The sequence below is a fragment of the Halictus rubicundus genome, chromosome 1, assembly GCF_050948215.1.
Source record: "Halictus rubicundus isolate RS-2024b chromosome 1, iyHalRubi1_principal, whole genome shotgun sequence".
Classification (NCBI taxonomy): domain Eukaryota; kingdom Metazoa; phylum Arthropoda; class Insecta; order Hymenoptera; family Halictidae; genus Halictus; species Halictus rubicundus.
Window position 1 is genome coordinate 30354479 of NC_135149.1, and position 20865 is coordinate 30375343.

At 40.1% G+C, this 20865-nt stretch overlaps 2 protein-coding genes across 6 annotated transcripts in view; both read right to left on the minus strand.

The window, feature by feature from the left end:
* The window catches only part of LOC143360663 (uncharacterized), a 39989-nt gene extending 24792 nt beyond the window's left edge, over positions 1-15197 (minus strand). For both annotated transcript variants that reach the window (XM_076799724.1, XM_076799714.1), the window contains exon 1: positions 14774-15197. In XM_076799724.1, the coding sequence (XP_076655839.1) occupies positions 14774-15009 (236 nt within the window). In that variant the 5' untranslated portion in view covers positions 15010-15197. The remainder of the gene's footprint in view (positions 1-14773) is intronic.
* The window catches only part of LOC143360731 (inward rectifier potassium channel irk-1), a 190468-nt gene that overhangs the window by 15141 nt on the left and 154462 nt on the right, over positions 1-20865 (minus strand). For 3 of the 4 annotated variants that reach the window (XM_076799869.1, XM_076799848.1, XM_076799863.1), the window contains one exon: positions 15255-15393. The exons of the other annotated variant lie outside the window; for it this stretch is intronic. The gene's annotated coding sequence lies outside the window, so the exon portion shown is untranslated. Of the gene's footprint in view, positions 1-15254; positions 15394-20865 lie in introns of those variants that run through there. 4 annotated transcript variants of the gene reach the window in all.

Genomic DNA, 20865 nt, shown 5'->3' on the forward strand with positions numbered 1-20865 from the left:
GCAGGTTTAGCGTTAATGAAGAGTATGTTGATGGTGTTAGGCAGTTATAAAGTTGCAACGGTCCCACGATCGCGGCCCTTTCGTGTTTAATGGGCCACTATACCTTTGTGAACGACATTTTCGCGCGTGATTCACCCTCCGCCGGCTAATTCGATCCATTGTCAACGAATTGGAGCTTCCTTGGAAAGAAATTCGAGCCGGAAGGGCTCGATCAACACCGGTGGAACGGTGAATCGCATTAGCCGCCGGTAATTTATTCCGCGCGCACTATAATGGCGCTATTCCATAGTGGACCGAGGTATCGTGTGCGTCGTTTGTAGGCGTCAATTGAGAACGGTACTAATTCTAGCGAACTCGCTCTGCTCGAAAACTTCTGGTCTATCCGTGCTTCCACGACTGCTCACGAAATATCCTGATTACCGATCTCTTTTTCTGTCGCGAGCATAGTTATTTAGCGCGCTTAACCGTAAACTGTTGTTTCCTAACAATGATACACCGATTATAGTCCCTCTTAGCAAAAATTGCCCGGTAATTGCCCGCGAAATTCCCCACTCTAGATATCGAAACAATGCGACACTTTATATTGTTTGTTGGAGACCTCCGAAGCCCTGCTTTGCGATCACTTTTCAAGCATAATTAGTCAGCACTACCATACCGTTATTATTAGACTGCGGATAATACTCAATTCATGATAAAAATGCGCAGATCAAAAGGAAAATGGGGAAAAAAACAGTTCAAGAATTTAGAAATATTATTATATTATTTTCATCTGATTTCAATTATTCATGTAACTTCTTGCAATTAATGCGGGCAACTTTTTTCTTTTTATTAGATTGCGACGCATTTGTAGATTTTAATATCGAGATAATAGAGCAGGTTGTGCCAACACTGAAAGGATGATTACTGGCCCTTGAAATAAATATTCAGTAATCAAAATACAGATCAGCATTTCACACTGATTAGAAATTTTTTCCGTCGTTACTAATTTCCCACAAGAAACCGGAACTATCTACGTCCACTCTAATGGTCACAGATAAATTTTCCCCACGTAAAGAAAATAGAATTTTAAAATAAATAAATATCCATATTTAGCAAATTCTGTTCAATATTTTGTATGTGACTAATCCGACAAGATATTATATAGGGCAAGGGTTAACGACTCGTAGATCAAGCTTATCAGAGGGTCACAAATAAATATCTTCGCTGGTCAGAATTAATTATTATCGCTAGAACATAATAATAGATTTCAGTACAAAGACAATGGCATTGAACCAGCAGAATGTCAACCGATATTTGCTATCGAAAGCGATAAAAGGGCGAGGTTCAGCAAGACTGTTATTAAACCTGACCCTGATTAAGTGGAAATTAACTCTGAACGGGGCAACGCCTCTGCTTCTCTCGGTGATAATGTTGCAATTATTCGTTTCTTTAAAATTGAGGGTGCATCGGGGAACAATTCTAGACCAGATCGATTTTTTGTAAGAAATTGCATTCTATGTGGTAGAACAAAACCAACAGGTTGTTTTATTTCTCTAGGACAACGTTGCAATTTATTTATATTTTTAAAATTGAGGATGCATTGTAAAAGAATTCTACATCAAATCGACTTGTTGGTCGACATCAAATCGACATGTTCTGAGATACAACATTACAGCTTGTTTTTCTAAAATTGTGAGTGCATTAAACAACACTTTCTCCTTGTATAAAAAAAAATCAACCAGTTGTGTTTATTTCCCCCAAACAATGTTGCTATTTATTCACTTCTTTAAAATTCTAAGCACACTCGAAACGAACTAGATAAGATCGTTCGTCGTCAAAGATGGAAACAATTTTTGTAGACAATGTCGCGGATCGCTTTTTTAAAATTCGGCGTGAATTGGAGGGGATTTCTACGCAAGATCGATTTGTAAGAAATTGTATTCTACCTCGTCGAAGAAAACCAACCAGTTGTTCCGTTTCTCGCGTCGCCGGGCAGCGTTGTATCTCGATCGATTAGCGACGAATCTTGCCCTCCTGCCGGAAAAATTGCCGGCCGATTTTCCGCGATCCGACATGATCGTGAAACAGACTTTTCCGAAATTCGCGTACCCAGCGCGGATTAAGAGCCGAGCGTTAATATCATCGGGTGCAAGCTCACTGGCGGGCCTCGCCTCGTCGCGAGCTGTCCGAGCGCAACGTCGCCCGCTCCGATAACGAGCTTTTAATTAAACTAACGAGACCGGACGAGTCGCGATGCTGAGGCGCACGAAGATTTTTCCTTTCGTTTCGCCGCCGCGCGGAATTCCCGAGGAAACAACTCCGCGAGAACTTCACGGAAACTTTCGATTCTTCAGCATCGTGCACCTTCCGAAATTACTTGACCCGTCTGTTTGATTAATAATTCGACGAGAACGGAGATTTTTTAACGATTTTTCCTGGAATCTGCTGAAAAAACATCCGTTCTTCTTAGAATTTTTAGAATTCTTAGAGTTCTTAATTTAAACTGAATAATTAGAAGAGGGTGATTGGAGAATTGTTGAATTTTTTTTTTTGAGATTGAGGCTACTAGAAATTCTTGTTCCTCTTGGAATTCTAACCTCCTTGGTCATAATTTGGCAAAGTGAATAATTAGAAGAGGGTGATTGGAGAATTTTGAATTTTGTTTTGAGCTCATGGCTGCTAGAAATTCCTGTTCCTCTTAGAATTCTAACCTCCTTGGTCATAATTTGGCAGAGTGAATAATTAGGAGAGGGTGATTAGAGAATTGTTGAATTTTGTTTTGAGCTCATGGCTGCTAGAAAGTCCTGTTCCTCTTGGAATTCTAACCTCCTTGGTCATAATTTGGCAGAGTGGATAATTAGGAGAGGGAGATTGGAGAATTTTGAATTTTGTTTTGAGCTCATGGCTGCTAGAAATTTCTGTTTCTCTTGGAATTCTAACCTCCTTGGTCATAATTTGGCAGAGTGAATAATTAGAAGAGGGAGATTGGAGAATTGTTGAATTTTTTTTTTTGAGATTGAGGCTACTAGAAATTCTTGTTCCTCTTGGAATTCTAACCTCCTTGGTCATAATTTGGCAAAGTGAATAATTAGAAGAGGGTGATTGGAGAATTTTGAATTTTGTTTTGAGCTCATGGCTGCTAGAAATTCCTGTTCCTCTTAGAATTCTAACCTCCTTGGTCATAATTTGGCAGAGTGAATAATTAGGAGAGGGTGATTAGAGAATTGTTGAATTTTGTTTTGAGCTCATGGCTGCTAGAAAGTCCTGTTCCTCTTGGAATTCTAACCTCCTTGGTCATAATTTGGCAGAGTGGATAATTAGGAGAGGGAGATTGGAGAATTTTGAATTTTGTTTTGAGCTCATGGCTGCTAGAAATTTCTGTTTCTCTTGGAATTCTAACCTCCTTGGTCATAATTTGGCAGAGTGAATAATTAGAAGAGGGAGATTGGAGAATTGTTGAATTTTTTTTTTTGAGATTGAGGCTACTAGAAATTCTTGTTCCTCTTGGAATTCTAACCTCCTTGGTCATAATTTGGCAAAGTGAATAATTAGAAGAGGGTGATTGGAGAATTTTGAATTTTGTTTTGAGCTCATGGCTGCTAGAAATTCCTGTTCCTCTTAGAATTCTAACCTCCTTGGTCATAATTTGGCAGAGTGAATAATTAGGAGAGGGTGATTAGAGAATTGTTGAATTTTGTTTTGAGCTCATGGCTGCTAGAAAGTCCTGTTCCTCTTGGAATTCTAACCTCCTTGGTCATAATTTGGCAGAGTGGATAATTAGGAGAGGGAGATTGGAGAATTTTGAATTTTGTTTTGAGCTCATGGCTGCTAGAAATTTCTGTTTCTCTTGGAATTCTAACCTCCTTGGTCATAATTTGGCAGAGTGAATAATTAGAAGAGGGAGATTGGAGAATTGTTGAATTTTTTTTTTTGAGATTGAGGCTACTAGAAATTCTTGTTCCTCTTGGAATTCTAACCTCCTTGGTCATAATTTGGCAAAGTGAATAATTAGAAGAGGGTGATTGGAGAATTTTGAATTTTGTTTTGAGCTCATGGCTGCTAGAAATTCCTGTTCCTCTTAGAATTCTAACCTCCTTGGTCATAATTTGGCAAAGTAAATAATTAGAAGAAGGTTATTGGAGAATTGCAGAATTCTTTTTTTGAGCTCATGGCTGCTAGAAATTCCTGTTCCTCTTGGAATTCTAACCTGCTTGGCCATAATTTGGCAAACTGAATAATTAGAAGAGGGTGATTGGAGAATTGTTGAATTTTGTTTTGAGCTCCTGCCTGCTAGAAATTTCTGTTCCCCTTGGAATTCAAATCTCGATGAGAACTTTACAAAGTGAATTAGAAGCGAGTGAAGTAAGTTTGAGAATTTTGCCTGGAGCTTTTCAAATTTCTGTGGCCTTTGGAATTTATTTTCCTTTGATTAATCACAGATTAAATTGTACAGAAAACAGCCTTCTTCTAATTAACCCATTTGGAAAGGAGGCCTTTGTCACCAAACTTTTTTTTATTATATTTAAGTACAAAAATAACTACAAGTAGAAGAACTTCATATTTCAGCATTATAAGAAAAAATCAGAATTACTACTTTCATCTCCAACAACACCCTCCATTTTTATTTTCTAGCTAACGAATAATGATAGTGACCAACAAAGTTGAGCATATATGTATACGCTAATGATGCAAATGGGTTAAAACACTAACTTGATAATCTTTGCAGATTTGGTTCTCCGAGGCGTTTCGCGAATTTGAACAATCCTTATGTAAATTGTGCTTCTGTTTTGCACAATAACCGAAGAAGCGACAAGCGTTAGGTGCACAGGTACTCGAATTTGCATAAGCATTTCTGCGGACACTATGTCACGAGCGGTTCGTTAAGCGTGTATCTGTTGCACGCTTAATCTGCCCAGATAAATGCGACGGATTATGCGTGCAGTTGATAATTGGTTTTGCTATATGACCCTCTTATACAGGGTGTTAAAAAAACCAATTCAATATATATATATTCAATATATAGTTTGTTAAAGCTTTTTTACTGAGTACAGTGTATCCTATATACCATATAAATATTGAATGCTTTTTCTTAAACACCCTGCATCAAAAAGCCAGTAGTAAATGAATCATAAAATTAGCAAGCAAAAATGTATAGATCTCAGAAACGGTTGACCTTTCGACCTATGTTTACCAAAGGTTTTTTACTCAGTACAGTGTATCCTATATACCATATAAATATTGAATGCTTTTTCTTAAACACCCTGCATCAAAAAGCCAGTAGTAAATGACTCATGAAGTTAGCAAACAAAAATATTTATAGATCAGAAACGGTTGACCTTTCGACCTATGTTTACCAAAGCTTTTTTACTCAGTAGAGTGTATCCTATATACCACATAAATATTGAATGCTTTTTTTTTAACACCCTGTATCAAAAAGCCAGTAGTAAATGACTCATGGAGTTAGCAAACAAAAATATTTATATCTCAGAAACGGTTGACCTTTCGACCTATGTTTACCAAAGCTTTTTTACTCAGTACAGTGTATCCTATATACCATATAAATATTGAATGGTTTCTTTCAACACCCTGTATACAGTCCGTGCTGTATATAATTTACTTAGCTCCAGACGATATACGACCGTGTTCGTTCCACTGTTATTACCTGGAGAATTTATACGGACCCGAATCGGCCGGTAATTGTAGGGTAGGACTCGTTTCGCAATCGTTTCGGAGTCTACTAAATCGAGTTCAAGTTCAAGCTCGGACTTCCTGGCGCGGACGTCATTAGGAGATAAAGCGGAAGAATCGGCGAGAAAATCGCGGAGATCCACGAGAGGTATCGTCTTTCCTGCAGGAAACGCGAAATCTGATACAGCCGCGAGGATTCGTTGCGAGTTTCCGCGATTAATTCTGCGACCGCGATCCGCAGATTAATCCGTTAGTGACGACCTTTTGCCTGGCGAAAATTTCAGTTACTCTGCTGCTGGTTGTTCGCGCGCAATTTTTACTTTGAAACGTTTGTTGTACTTTATTGTGCTCGGTTCTTTGACGCTTCTAATCTTCTAGATCTAATTGTTCCACGGTAACAGGGAAAATTCTTCATTTAATTCGCCATTAGACATTTCCTGCCTCGAAAGAAGCGAACGAAAAGTGTGTGCAAAATTCATTGTTAGGTTCTCATTTATTGTTAACTTAAGGAAATTATTAAATTCAATTTCTATCGGTACATTACCAAGCCCAGAGCTGCGTTATATATTATTGTGCAATCATGGCAAAAATGAGTGTGTCATATATACAGTAGCTAAGCACTGCAGGAGAATTTAAAGATACTATTATATATTTTTTTCCCAGTTTATTAAAATTAATAGCAGAAGAAATAAATTTTTTCTGCTACACTATTGTCTTGCGAATGATGCAGATAATTTTTCTTTTGCTTAAAAATCTACAGTTTAGACATATTTTTATGAAATAAATATATTTTTATCAAAGTTGATCCTTTTGATCAGGGAAGTGAAACTACAGATTTTGAGAGTGTTTATACAATTTTTCCAACTAAATAAATGAATAATGAATGGGATAAGTGTTGGAAAAATTAGGTTGGACGCCTTGTGGATCTCACACAAGCATTCTAAATTTTCTATCGACACTATAAGTGCAATAAATTGCCTCGGGTGTCTATAGAATTTTTCCAACTAAATAAATAAATAATGCATGAGATAAGTGTTGGAAAAATTGGGTTGGACACCTTGTGGATTTCACAGAAGCATTCTAAATTTTCTGTCACCGCTATAAGTACAATAAATTGTCTCGGGTGTCTATACAATTTTTCCAAGTAAATAAATTAATAATTAATAGAATAAGCGTTGGAAAAATTAGGTTGGACGCCTTGTGGACCTCACAGAAGCATTCTAAATTTTCTATCGACACTATAAGTGCAATAAATTGCCTCGGGTGTCTATACAATTTTTCCAACTAAATAAATAAATAATGAATGGGATAAGTGTTGGAAAAATTAGGTTGGACGCCTTGTGGATCTCATAGAAGCATTCCAAATTTTCTGTCAACACTATAAGTGCAATAAATTGCCACGGGTGTCTACACAATTTTTCCAAGTAAATAAATTAATAATTAATAGAATAAGCGTTGGAAAAATTAGGTTGGACGCCTTGTGGACCTCACAGAAGCATTCTAAATTTTCTATCGACACTATAAGTGCAATAAATTGCCTCGGGTGTCTATACAATTTTTCCAACTAAATAAATAAATAATGAATGGGATAAGTGTTGGAAAAATTAGGTTGGACGCCTTGTGGATCTCATAGAAGCATTCCAAATTTTCTGTCAACACTATAAGTGCAATAAATTGCCTCGGGTGTCTACACAATTTTTCCAAGTAAATAAATTAATAATTAATAGAATAAGCGTTGGAAAAATTGGGTTGGACACCTTGTGGATTTCACAGAAGCATTCTAAACTTTCTATCAATACTATAAGTGCAATAAATTGCCTCGGGTGTCTACACAATTTTTCCAACTAAATAAATAAATAATGAATGGGATAAGTGTTGGAAACATTAGGTTGGACGCCTTGTGGATCTCACAGAAGCATTCTAAATTTTCTATCGACACTATAAGTGCAATAAATTGCCTCGGGTGTCTATACAATTTTTCCAACTAAATAAATAAATAATGAATGGGATAAGTGTTGGAAACATTATGTTAGGGATCTCGTAGATCTCACAGAATCATTCATTTCGAAAAGAAAAATGCATTTCGAACATTCTCACGTAGGTTGGCGGTGCGAAATGAATTCCGCTGGCAGAAATGATCGAAGAACAAGATGGCCGTAGTGTCGACGGACACGGGGACTCCACAGATGCAGAAGGAGTCCTCGGGCATCAATATTCCGCGCGAATTAAGGCGAAACGTGGCAGATCGGCGAGCCTTGGCGAAGGACGCACCGCTCATTTGCAAATTTTGCAACCGGCTGGACGCGGGCCGCATGCGTAACGCTGGTCCCGGTTGATAAATGACGACAGAGGGTTTGCCGAACGTGAATTACAGGTAAAAGGTAAACAGAGACCCGCCGTTCGCAGAATTCTGCTCGCTAACGGAGGCTCGTTAGTCGAACAACCGGCCTCGAGTAACACCGTGAAAAACGTATGGCATCGCGCCGCAAACCGACATTAATAGAACTTTGCTCGATCAATTGCACCTGTCCCGCGTATTAAACAACACCGCGCCGGGTAAATATCGCGGACGAATGATAATAATTGTGAACACGAGCGATACGCCTCGAGCCGTGTCCCTGCGCCAGAGAAAGCGAACACGTTGCCTGACGATTATGGCAGATTACAAGACAGGCTTTGTGACCGAATGATTATGGTATCGATTTAGTTCCATTCCGGTTTTACGATTGTCGAATCGTTACATTCGCTGTGCCTCGATGTATCGACGAGATCTTGCAAACCTGAATGAAACGATCACGAGTCTTTATAGTGGATTATAGTGCACTTTCGATTTAGTTCATTCCGGTTTTGCGATCTGTTATAATTACGGGCTTGTTAATCGAACACCGTGTTTATGCGACGTACTAGTTACTTAATCGTCTATTCTGCATTATTGTATGGTCTTAACATGGACTGTTTGTGTACTAATACTATGACTAAGGATTTTAGGCGTTGGTGATCAAAGATTAACATAATTTGAAAATATTAGTAGATTATTTTCAACTTATTCAAAAGATTAAAGGAAAATAGTCCTTTGGCTCACGCCTCTTGCAATTTTTATTTTGCATAAATATAACTATAACAGTTTATACACAGCTTAGTTCTCAAGCTCATGCCCCAATTCTCTAAAAGCGCAGAAGAGTGTACAGATTTAAAGTAATACAGTGATTTCTCTGTATATGTCGCCAAGGCCTAGACGATAAGCGTCGCGGAATTATCCCCACTCCCGGAGGAACGTAAACATAACATGGCTCGGGTATGTCTCCTGGACGTGTCGTTGACGTAAATCGAGAATTCACTTCTATTTAATGCAGACATTTTGATTCCCTAAAAAATATTGCAAACCTCCGGAATAATTTTGTTAACGAAACGAGGACTGAAAAATTAAAATCCGGGTCTTGTGGATTTCTGTAACAAGAGTTAATTCTTTGAATCTGTGTAGAGGTAGTCCACGAATAGGTTGCTTCCGAGGACAGTGCACGATTGCAGGAGATTTTTGTGATTAGCAGTTTGTGATTCGTATTATTTCGATGCTGTTTCTGGTATTTCCGTCGCCTATTTCGAACGGCAAACAGCATCTGGCGCCAGAGGATCTCGAGAACGAATCCCTCAAACAAAACGCAACCGCTTTCGCGGTCGAGAATGATCTACGCTTCACGAGGTACATACACTGCCTTGGGAACGTGCCACGTGACGGTTAAACTGTTCGCGACTGTTTTGTTTGGTAATTGTCGAGCGATTATATCTGGTTTGTCGGTAATACGTTCACTCTCCGCATGCAAAGTAGACGCTTCCGGTCGTCTTTGATCGTGCTCCTGAAGATCCGGATCCGGCAAGTCGAAAAAACAGTTTATGCAAACTCTGCCTATATGTTTAACTTCAAAGTCATTGGGCACATGAATATTGATCGATCTTTCTTAATCATGCTCTCGGAGCCACTTCTGTTAAACACTTTAGTCTCACACTCGATCGAAGAGCTGTCAATTTTAGCACGTTACCTACTGGTGATTATTTTGGTACTCATCTATGCTCCACACTATATTTCACCTAACTCGAGCATCTATAATATTTCGCTTGCTTTTAAGATAGAACAAAATTTCAGAGGAAAATATTAGTTGGTTTAGAGAGGCAAATATTATATTAGGCAAAATAATTTGTTCGAGGTTATATTTTTTGAGATTTCAAGGTCATCGAAGTTTTCTTAAATGGAATGATATATTTTTATTATCGTTATATGGTAGCCGAGGTCAAGACGAATCGAACGACCTGTAATGTTCTGTATATTCTGTACTGGTATGTGTATTAGGGTCTTGCATATGTAATGTTCGATTAAGTAACGTTAAACGAGCATAACAGTTTTCTAAATAATAGTGGTCAAGCATCGTTGTAATCAATATATTCTGTCACCCAATTTTCTTGATTGCATGTTGATTTCTTGGTGGAAATTGAATTTTTCGACTGTCATTCCCATTTTTCAGTTTTTTCTAGCTTCGACCAATAACAGTTCATACGTATCGAAGTCCCTGTTTTAACTCTTTGGGACTAGGTGGGTTAAAAACTATCCCACCTTTTGCTCAGCTTTTTATGCACGGTGGGAAATATTTTAACCCACCTCGAAAAGTTGAAGTTACTCATAGTCATACAGTTTAATATTTTATTTCAAATTTCTCATTCAGTTGGCAATGCTGTGCACCAATGGTAAATAAGTGAAAAAAAGAATTTATGCAAATCAAAACGCGTCAGTAAGTTGCCTGTGCTGCTGTGATTAAGGTTGGCGCATTGTCTGACACAGTGAACTCGCAAAATTCTCTGCAACTAAGGTTTTTATGTTCCTTAAAAGCGTGCGTCTCAAAGAGTTAATCCTTAGCACTCGAATGGCGACTATAAGGCGTCACTAAAAATTGCTGTATCAGTATTCAAAGCATTTTTTACATTATTGCATTTGCTTGTATTTAATAAATTACTAAACACTTTAACAGTATTGCAGTATGTACAACATGAACAAAGATATATACAAAGGAAATATTCTAGGTCGAAAGAAATGTTTTGTTTTGGAGTTAAAATAGCTTCGAGTGCAAAGGGTTAATATGTAATCGTTGGAACGTCAAATGTTTAACCTCTTAAGTACGGCGCGCTTGTCCGCAGCTCTGCCTCCCAGGTAAGGCGCGCATGGCCGCGGATGGCAAAAAAGCCACTATAGTGGTCCGTACCGTTCAAACAGATGCTTCCCACGGAAGCCACTATAGTGGTCCGTAGCGATCGAACTGATGCTTTCCACGGAAGCCACTATAGTGGTTCATACTGTTCAAAACTGATGCTTCCCACGGAAGCCACTATAGTGGTTTGTAACTGTTCAAACTGATGCTTCCCACGGAAGCCACTATAATGGTTTGTAACTGTTCAAACTGATGCTTCCCACGGAAACCACTATAGTGGTTCGTACCGTTAAAACTGATGCTTCCCACGGAAACCACTATAGTAGTTTGTAACTCTTCAAACTGATGCTTCCCACGGAAGCCACTATAATGGTTTGTAACTGTTCAAACTGATGCTTCCCACGGAACCCACTATAGTGGTTTGTAACTCTTCAAACTGATGCTTCCCACGGAAGCCACTATAGTGGTTTGTAACTGTTCAAACTGATGCTTCCCACGGAAACCACTATAGTGGTTTGTAACTGTTCAAACTGATGCTTCCCACGGATGCCACTATAGTGGTTCGTACTGTCCAAACTAATTAATTCCACGGAAGCCACTATAGTGGTTCGTACCGTTTAAACTGATGCTTGCCACGGAAGCCACTATAGTGGTTCGTACTGTCCAAACTAATTAATTCCACGGAAGCCACTATAGTGGTTTGTAACTGTTCAAACTGATGCTTTCCACGGAACCCACTATAGTGGTTTGTAACTGTCCAAACTGATGCTTCCCACGGATGCCACTATAGTGGTTCGTACTGTTCAAACTAATTAATTCCAAGGAAGCCACTATAGTGGTTCGTACTGTTAAAACTTGTGCTTCCCACGGAAGCCACTATAATGGTTTGTAACTGTTCAAACTGATGCTTCCCACGGAAGCCACTATAGTGGTTTGTAACTCTTCAAACTGATGCTTCCCACGGAAGCCACTATAGTGGTTTGTAACTGTTCAAACTGATGCTTCCCACGGAAGCCACTATAATGGTTTGTAACTGTTCAAACTGATGCTTCCCACGGAAACCACTATAGTGGTTTGTAACTGTTCAAACTGATGCTTCCCACGGATGCCACTATAGTGGTTCGTACTGTCCAAACTAATTAATTCCACGGAAGCCACTATAGTGGTTCGTACCGTTTAAACTGATGCTTGCCACGGAAGCCACTATAGTGGTTCGTACTGTCCAAACTAATTAATTCCACGGAAGCCACTATAGTGGTTTGTAACTGTTCAAACTGATGCTTTCCACGGAACCCACTATAGTGGTTTGTAACTGTCCAAACTGATGCTTCCCACGGATGCCACTATAGTGGTTCGTACTGTTCAAACTAATTAATTCCAAGGAAGCCACTATAGTGGTTCGTACTGTTAAAACTTGTGCTTCCCACGGAAGCCACTATAATGGTTTGTAACTGTTCAAACTGATGCTTCCCACGGAAGCCACTATAGTGGTTTGTAACTCTTCAAACTGATGCTTCCCACGGAAGCCACTATAGTGGTTTGTAACTGTTCAAACTAATGCTTCCCACGGAAGCCACTATAATGGTTTGTAACTGTTCAAACTGATGCTTCCCACGGAAACCACTATAGTGGTTTGTAACTGTTCAAACTGATGCTTCCCACGGATGCCACTATAGTGGTTCGTACTGTTCAAACTAATTAATTCCACGGAAGCCACTATAGTGGTTCGTACCGTTTAAACTGATGCTTGCCACGGAAGCCACTATAGTGGTTCGTACCGTTCAAACTAATGCTTCCCACGGAAGCCACTATAATGGTTTGTAACTGTTCAAACTGATGCTTTCCACGGAACCCACTATAGTGGATTGTAACTGTCCAAACTGATGCTTCCCACGGAAGCCACTATAATGGTTTGTAACTGTTCAAACTGATGCTTCCCACGGAAACCACTATAGTGGTTTGTAACTGTTCAAACTGATGCTTCCCACGGAAGCCACTATAATGGTTTGTAACTGTTCAAACTGATGCTTCCCACGGAAACCACTATAGTGGTTTGTAACTGTTCAAACTGATGCTTCCCACGGATGCCACTATAGTGGTTCGTACTGTCCAAACTAATTAATTCCACGGAAGCCACTATAGTGGTTCGTACCGTTTAAACTGATGCTTGCCACGGAAGCCACTATAGTGGTTCGTACTGTCCAAACTAATTAATTCCACGGAAGCCACTATAGTGGTTTGTAACTGTTCAAACTGATGCTTTCCACGGAACCCACTATAGTGGTTTGTAACTGTTCAAACTGATGCTTCCCACGGATGCCACTATAGTGGTTCGTACTGTTCAAACTAATTAATTCCACGGAAGCCACTATAGTGGTTCGTACCGTTTAAACTGATGCTTGCCACGGAAGCCACTATAGTGGTTCGTACCGTTCAAACTAATGCTTCCCACGGAAGCCACTATAATGGTTTGTAACTGTTCAAACTGATGCTTTCCACGGAACCCACTATAGTGGATTGTAACTGTCCAAACTGATGCTTCCCACGGAAGCCACTATAATGGTTTGTAACTGTTCAAACTGATGCTTCCCACGGAAACCACTATAGTGGTTTGTAACTGTTCAAACTGATGCTTCCCACGGAAGCCACTATAATGGTTTGTAACTGTTCAAACTGATGCTTCCCACGGAAACCACTATAGTGGTTTGTAACTGTTCAAACTGATGCTTCCCACGGATGCCACTATAGTGGTTCGTACTGTCCAAACTAATTAATTCCACGGAAGCCACTATAGTGGTTCGTACCGTTTAAACTGATGCTTGCCACGGAAGCCACTATAGTGGTTCGTACTGTCCAAACTAATTAATTCCACGGAAGCCACTATAGTGGTTTGTAACTGTTCAAACTGATGCTTTCCACGGAACCCACTATAGTGGTTTGTAACTGTCCAAACTGATGCTTCCCACGGATGCCACTATAGTGGTTCGTACTGTTCAAACTAATTAATTCCAAGGAAGCCACTATAGTGGTTCGTACTGTTAAAACTTGTGCTTCCCACGGAAGCCACTATAATGGTTTGTAACTGTTCAAACTGATGCTTCCCACGGAAGCCACTATAGTGGTTTGTAACTCTTCAAACTGATGCTTCCCACGGAAGCCACTATAGTGGTTTGTAACTGTTCAAACTAATGCTTCCCACGGAAGCCACTATAATGGTTTGTAACTGTTCAAACTGATGCTTCCCACGGAAACCACTATAGTGGTTTGTAACTGTTCAAACTAATTAATTCCACGGAAGCCACTATAGTGGTTCGTACCGTTTAAACTGATGCTTGCCACGGAAGCCACTATAGTGGTTCGTACCGTTCAAACTAATGCTTCCCACGGAAGCCACTATAATGGTTTGTAACTGTTCAAACTGATGCTTCCCACGGAAGCCACTATAATGGTTTGTAACTGTTCAAACTGCTGCTTCCCACGGAAACCACTATAGTGGTTTGTAACTGTTCAAACCGATGCTTCCCACGGATGCCACTATAGTGGTTCGTACTGTTCAAACTAATTAATTCCACGGAAGCCACTATAGTGGTTCGTACTGTTCAAACTGATTAATTCCACGGAAGCCACTATAGTGGTTCGTACCGTTCAAACTGATGCTTCGCACGGAAACCACTACACTGGCGTACTGTACTTAAGAGGTTAAAGCGTTAATGGGAAAATATGAATATCGAAACGAAAGAAATTCGTTAAAAGAGTGAAATTTGAGAATTTTTCCCGGTTTGCTCACGGAGGGTTAAAAAATGTGTTTAAAAATCGACTTGGCCAGCGCTACTTCAGAGTTCAAAGAGCTACTCTAAGAGCTACTCTACCGAGAGTTGTGAGCTAATAAAAAGCAAAAGAGCTTGACTCACCTGGTGGAATCTTGCCGACCAACGCCACCGATGCTGCTGCTCTGCGTGCTGACCCTGACAAGAGTGACATTCCTGGGCAGGCTGGACAGGGTGCCAAGGTTTCGTTGCCCAAGCAAGGGTGAGTCGGCAGTGACAGGGTTCTCGGGTACCGTCAGTTGTCCTTGAACCCCGGTGTCCTTCTCCTCCTCCTCCTCGATGGTGCCCGGAAGGCGGAAAAGCTTCTGCGGCTCCTCCATGCTGGCAGTCTTCACTTTTCTTCTGCACACTCGATCTCGATCTCGATCTCGATCTCGATCTCGATCTCGGTCGAGCCAATCTCAGACTCGCTCGAGTCTTCGGACCCAACTTCCCCGGTCAGTTCACGTTCATCGCGTTCACTTCGTAGCTGCTGTCGGAGGCGTTCTGTGGGAACCGAGACGTCCTCAAGAACGGTGTCCCTCGATCCTCACCTGGCCCGAGGACGAATCTACCTGGTGGACGTCGTCCGGCGACGATGACTCACGTCTGCTGGCCACAGAGAGCAAAGTTCTGTCCCCTGCCATCGTTTCTTCGTCTCCTCTCACTTTCCTCCGGCATTCGCACCGCCCTTCCGTTCCTGGAATCCCGGCATTCCGCGTACCCTAAGCCAAGCAATGTCACTGTTAGGCCAACACTGTTTCTTTTCGATTTCGAGTGGGGACATTTACGTGAATCGGTCTCTGCGTCACTCGCTTTACCTGTTTCCGGGTTCCGCGAGAAATCTTACGGGCGAAACCGATTGGGGACACGTACAGAAACGTCCTAAATTTTTACTTCGGTTCATGCTAGCTACTCACCTTTCTCTTATTTTGCTAATTTTACTAGATTATCTAGCATTACTAGATTTTTATGGAAAATAATTCTCAGCGTTCATTGCGAGAAGAAAATGACAATGACCTCTAATTTATTCGACGATTGTATCGAATCGGATCTGATAATTGTTATAATTGCATAAAATCCCCAGTCTAATAATAATCATTATAACGCTCACAAGCAAGTACTAATTTCTGCGCCGAATTCGCAAATTATGTAATCGTGCATGAGAATCGCCGTGTGTGAAATTGAGACAGGGTTACCGAACGGCGATAACGATCAGCTGACTGTGAAACAGCTTCTTCGAAAAGCAATATCTTTATCGGATCGTCCTCGAACCGGGTTCACCGAACGACGTCCGGAGTTTCGGCGTCTTTCTGAGTTCATTTCTAAATAGAAATTCCCGGCCGAGCAAACGTGTCGGTCGTTATCGGCCGGAATCGTAATAATTACATGATCTCCAATGTTTTTCGACCGCTGCGACATTGTTACGACAGATAAGCCTCGCTCGAGAACATTTGAACCTTGAAGTCTTTATGTTTCTGTTTCGAGGAAGCCGGAGACCGAGACTGGGAGCAGAAAAAACGTGAGACGATAAGCGTCTACTTGGAAAAATGACGATGAATTAGGACTTCGACTAGCGGCGGCGGCGGCTGCATAATTATTTTGAAGATTTACCGATTGCACCGAGGCGTAATCACTGAATCATCGAACGAATCATCGCGCAACGTTCCTCGCAACCGTGGCGATTTTCGCTGGAAAAATGTTCCACGACGATTTCCACAGTTTTTCATTCCGTCGATCGATTTGACAGGTAATTATTCTAATTGTCGTTGCGAAATTGTGTGCCGACGGGACGGAGACGGGTAAACATTGTGCAAATGGATATTCATAACAGATAAGAGATGTTATCTATCGAGGCGACATAAATTACGCTCTCTGCTCTCCGATTCACTCTGCTCTCCTCGTAAATATTCCGTTATCGCGCCACCGTCACCTATCGCGACTATCTTCGCCGTTCTCCAGAAGATCGACAACGTCCCGCCTTCATTCGCCGGCGAGAGATCCATAGATCAAAATGCGAGACCGTTGCTCGCGGGGACGAGTGAAAGTTCGGCCCGTTATTCGAACCGCGGAGCCACGGTACACACTGTTTTCCGATAGTTTATGAATGGGAGAGCCATTTCTGGAACCATGAGTCTCGGAAACGTGAATCCGGATCCAAAATCATTTTCAATAAAATTCAAATCGCGACGAAACAATGTCGAACAGGCAGTCAAGACTTTTGAATCAAGGCTTCAAAATCGTTTTCAATAAAATTCAAATCGCAACAAGATTGTCAAAACTTTTGAATTTAAGGCTTGAGTGTGTTTAGGAAAAATATCTAATACGAGTGTCCTAGCTTCACCGAACAATTATACAGAATTATACAAGCTTACATTTTTCGTAGACAAATTTAAACGGAGTGGTACTAAATAAAATTCTAGGTTTCTTTCGACTAGTAATGTGAAACAGTCACTTTTCAATTTCATTGTGTGAAATTCACACAGTCACTTTTCATTTTCATTCCAAACTCACTGAAAAATTAATCAAAAATGAAACGAATCTAAATTTCTCTAGACGTGAGTTTCTCAAAAGCATTAATACAGCACAATTCGTTTTTCTGAGCGCAAGGTCCGGAATAATAAAATCCAGTAAATAATAAAATCATTTGTTACAGAAATGAGACACCTCCAGCCACGTCAACAACAATAATTAGAATGGTGAAGATTACTCGAATAAAATGGAGTAAATGTCGAGACAGAAGAATAGAAATAAAAGGAAAAATAGAAGAGATTGAGAAATGGAAGATCGACAACCGTGAGCGATACGAAGATCGAAGGGTGCAAGATCGAGGAAGAGTGCAGATTTAAGTAGAAGTGGATCCTCACTGATCAGACTGGTCTGAATCTCCCCTTGTTTCCCTGAAGCCCTGAAGGAGCGGCGCACGTACCTAAGCGCGTCGCACTCGCAACTGTTTCGGATTCGCGACCGTTGCACGAGATTGTGCGAACGGATGCCATGGCGTTTACCTCTTATGGCGGGGATAATGCAGACACACGGTGGCACATACTACATACTGCCATACTACGTACGCGAGCGAACACGCGCCACCGCCCGGCACGTGTGCCAGCCTGCGAAACACGCCGCATGATTATTCGGGAATTTCGCCGGATGCGGACCCCTGCACTATGCCGGGCCGCCAGATGCCCTCGACTGCATTTTTATTTCGAGAACTACCAAAAACTGTGCAATCGTTCAGACCAAATTGCAATTTCATACAAAATTTTCTCCCTTGGGAATCAAAGATTTTCATTCGGTTCGTGGCAATTGTGGATTGGAATGCATTTTTATTTCGAAACGATAAAAGATACTGCAAATCTTTGTGCAAAATCACAATTTTATATTGCAATATACGCTTTGGAAAATTGTAACAATTTTTCCTCTTGGAAATCAAAGATTTCCATTCGGTTTGTGGAGATTAAGGGTTGGACTGTATTTTTATTTTGCAAACTACCAAAAACTGTGCAATCAATCATACCAAATTGCAATTTTATACTGCAATATACGCGTTGGAAAATTGAAAAAATTTTTCCCCTTGGAAATCAATGATTTTCATTCGGTTCGTGGCAATTATGGATTGGACTGCATTTTTGTTTCGAAACGATAAAAGGTACTGCAAATCATTGTGCAAAATCACAATTTTATACTGCAATATACGCTTTCGAAAATTGTAACAATTTTTCCTCTTGGAAATCAAAGATTTTCATTCGGTTTGTGGAGATTAAGGGTTGGATTGCATTTTTATTTCGTCAACTACCAAAAACTGTGCAATCGTTCATACCAAATTGCAATTTTGTACTGCAATATATGCCTTGGAAAATTGGCAAAATTTTCTCCCTTGGAAATCAATGATTTTCATTCGGTTCGTGACAATTATGGATTGGACTGCATTTTTATTTCGCAAACTACCAAAAACTGTGCAATCATTCATACCAAATTGCAATTTTGTACTGCGATATATGCCTTGGAAAATTGTAACAATTTTTCCCCTTGGAAATCAAAGATTTTCATTCGGTTCGTGACAATTATGGATTGGACTGCATTTTTATTTCGCAAACTACCAAAAACTGTGCAATCGTTCAGACCAAATTGCAATTTTGTACTGCAATATATGCCTTGGAAAATTGTAACAATTTTTCCCCTTGGAAATCAAAGATTTTCATTCGGTTCGTGACAATTATGGATTGGACTGCATTTTTATTTCGAAACGATAAAAGACACTGCAAATCTTTGTGCAAAATCACAATTTTATACTGCAATATACTGCTTGGAAAATTGGCAAAATTTTTCCCCTTGGAAATCAAAGATTTTCATTCAGTTCGTGGTAATTAAGGATTGCATTTTTATTTTGAAGCGATAAAAGACAAACCTTCCTGCAAAATAACAATTTTATTGCTAACTTTCACCTTGAATAATTTGGCAAAATTTTGCTCCCTGACAATCGAGAATAATTTAAAAAAATGAAATGAAACTGATGTTTTGAAATGATTGTGAAATCAAAGATTTTCATTCGGTTCGTGGTAATTAAAGACTGCATTTTTATTTTTAAACGGTAAAAGACAAACTTTCGTGCAAAATCACAATTTTATGCCCAACTTTCACCTCGAAGAATTTTGCAAAACTTTGCTCCCTGGAAATCGAATCGAAAATTCTATTAATTGTGATCGTAATTTTTGTAAGAATTGCTGAAAACTCGGCTGCAATTTTATTTCGAAATTCAGTACTTTTTGCATATTTCTATTACAATTATTTCAAAATTCTTGTTACTCATCACCTAGTAAACCAATCCCTCTTTTTAGAAAAGCTGAATTCTTTGAGATCAATTTTCGAAAAGTTATTCTGTCTTAACTCCTTACTTTACAATATCGAGTCATAGTCGTGATCAAGCTTCTGAACATAGTCTAATAAATATGTATCTTATTAATTTTCCTTAAACCGAAATTTTGGCATTGTTAATGCACAGCTATTGAAGAACATATAGACACACAATAGATATAAATTTTCTCCTTTTTTTAAGGAAATTAAGAATTATAAAAAAGTTCTAGTCCAACTGCAAGGGGTTAAAGGTAGTTTGATCAATCGAATAGAATTCAACGAAGCATTCCCATAAAAAAACAAACGCAGTATGCACTCGTGGATGCAGGCCGTGCATTTCGCTGCTCGATCGAGCATTCTCTCGATTGTTCGTCGCGATCACGAGCCAGTAGAAAGAAGCTTATTGATAAATATCTCGGGTCCCGTCGCGGCGGGCATAATTGCGCGTTTAATCGTATGCGTGATCGTTGCAGAGTCGCGATCCAGGGAGAAGAGGGACGTTTCCGGTAGGGAGAATGCAGAAACCTGCGCACGTGAGCAATGTGAGCATCGCGCCGAGAATTCTCGGGTTAGGCTAGCTCGGTTCGGTTCTTCACGTTCGAATTCGCATGCTGAGCCGCGGATGATCCGTATCCGTTGCCGGTTCAACATCTTAATCAGGCGATTCCTCGCGTTGAAATTTCCACTCGCCGAACCTAAACTAGTCCGACCGTCGTCTTCGGGATCGATAGTTGCGGCCGATAGATCGGTGGAGTAAATTGCGTTACGTAAACCTTGCATGATCCGTGGAAACATGCAAAAATTGTGTAACGGAAAGAATGGTTTTTTAGTTGAGATTCATTAGCGACGAAATATCGAGCACGTGGGCTCATTACGGAACCTTTCTTGATGAGTGCGTTTCTGAAACTCGTTCGCGAATAAACCAGGTTGATTCGATGCATAGCGATGAAGGAATTAATCGGAAGAAATTATATATACTTCATTGTCTGACGTTCTGTCGTTTTACAATTTTTTCATCATTTTTATGAAACATGACTAGGGCAACCTCGTAAAGGTTGTATGAAATTAAACAGTTTCGGAGAGTCGCGTGGTGTAAAAGTTACGAAGATATAAATCGCATAGTTTATCGACCAATTATTTCTCTAGAGTTTTATAGCATTGCGCGGATTATGCAGGCATAAAATCCTCAGTTTATCGATCATTATTTCCCTAGAGTGTCGCGTATATTATCAACGCGCACGATCTTCATTTTCATTCCGTGCACTCGTTACTGTAATAAATGCGTCGATCATCCTTCGATTTAACGAAGCTTGATGAAACAAAATTAGAATATAAAAAATTTC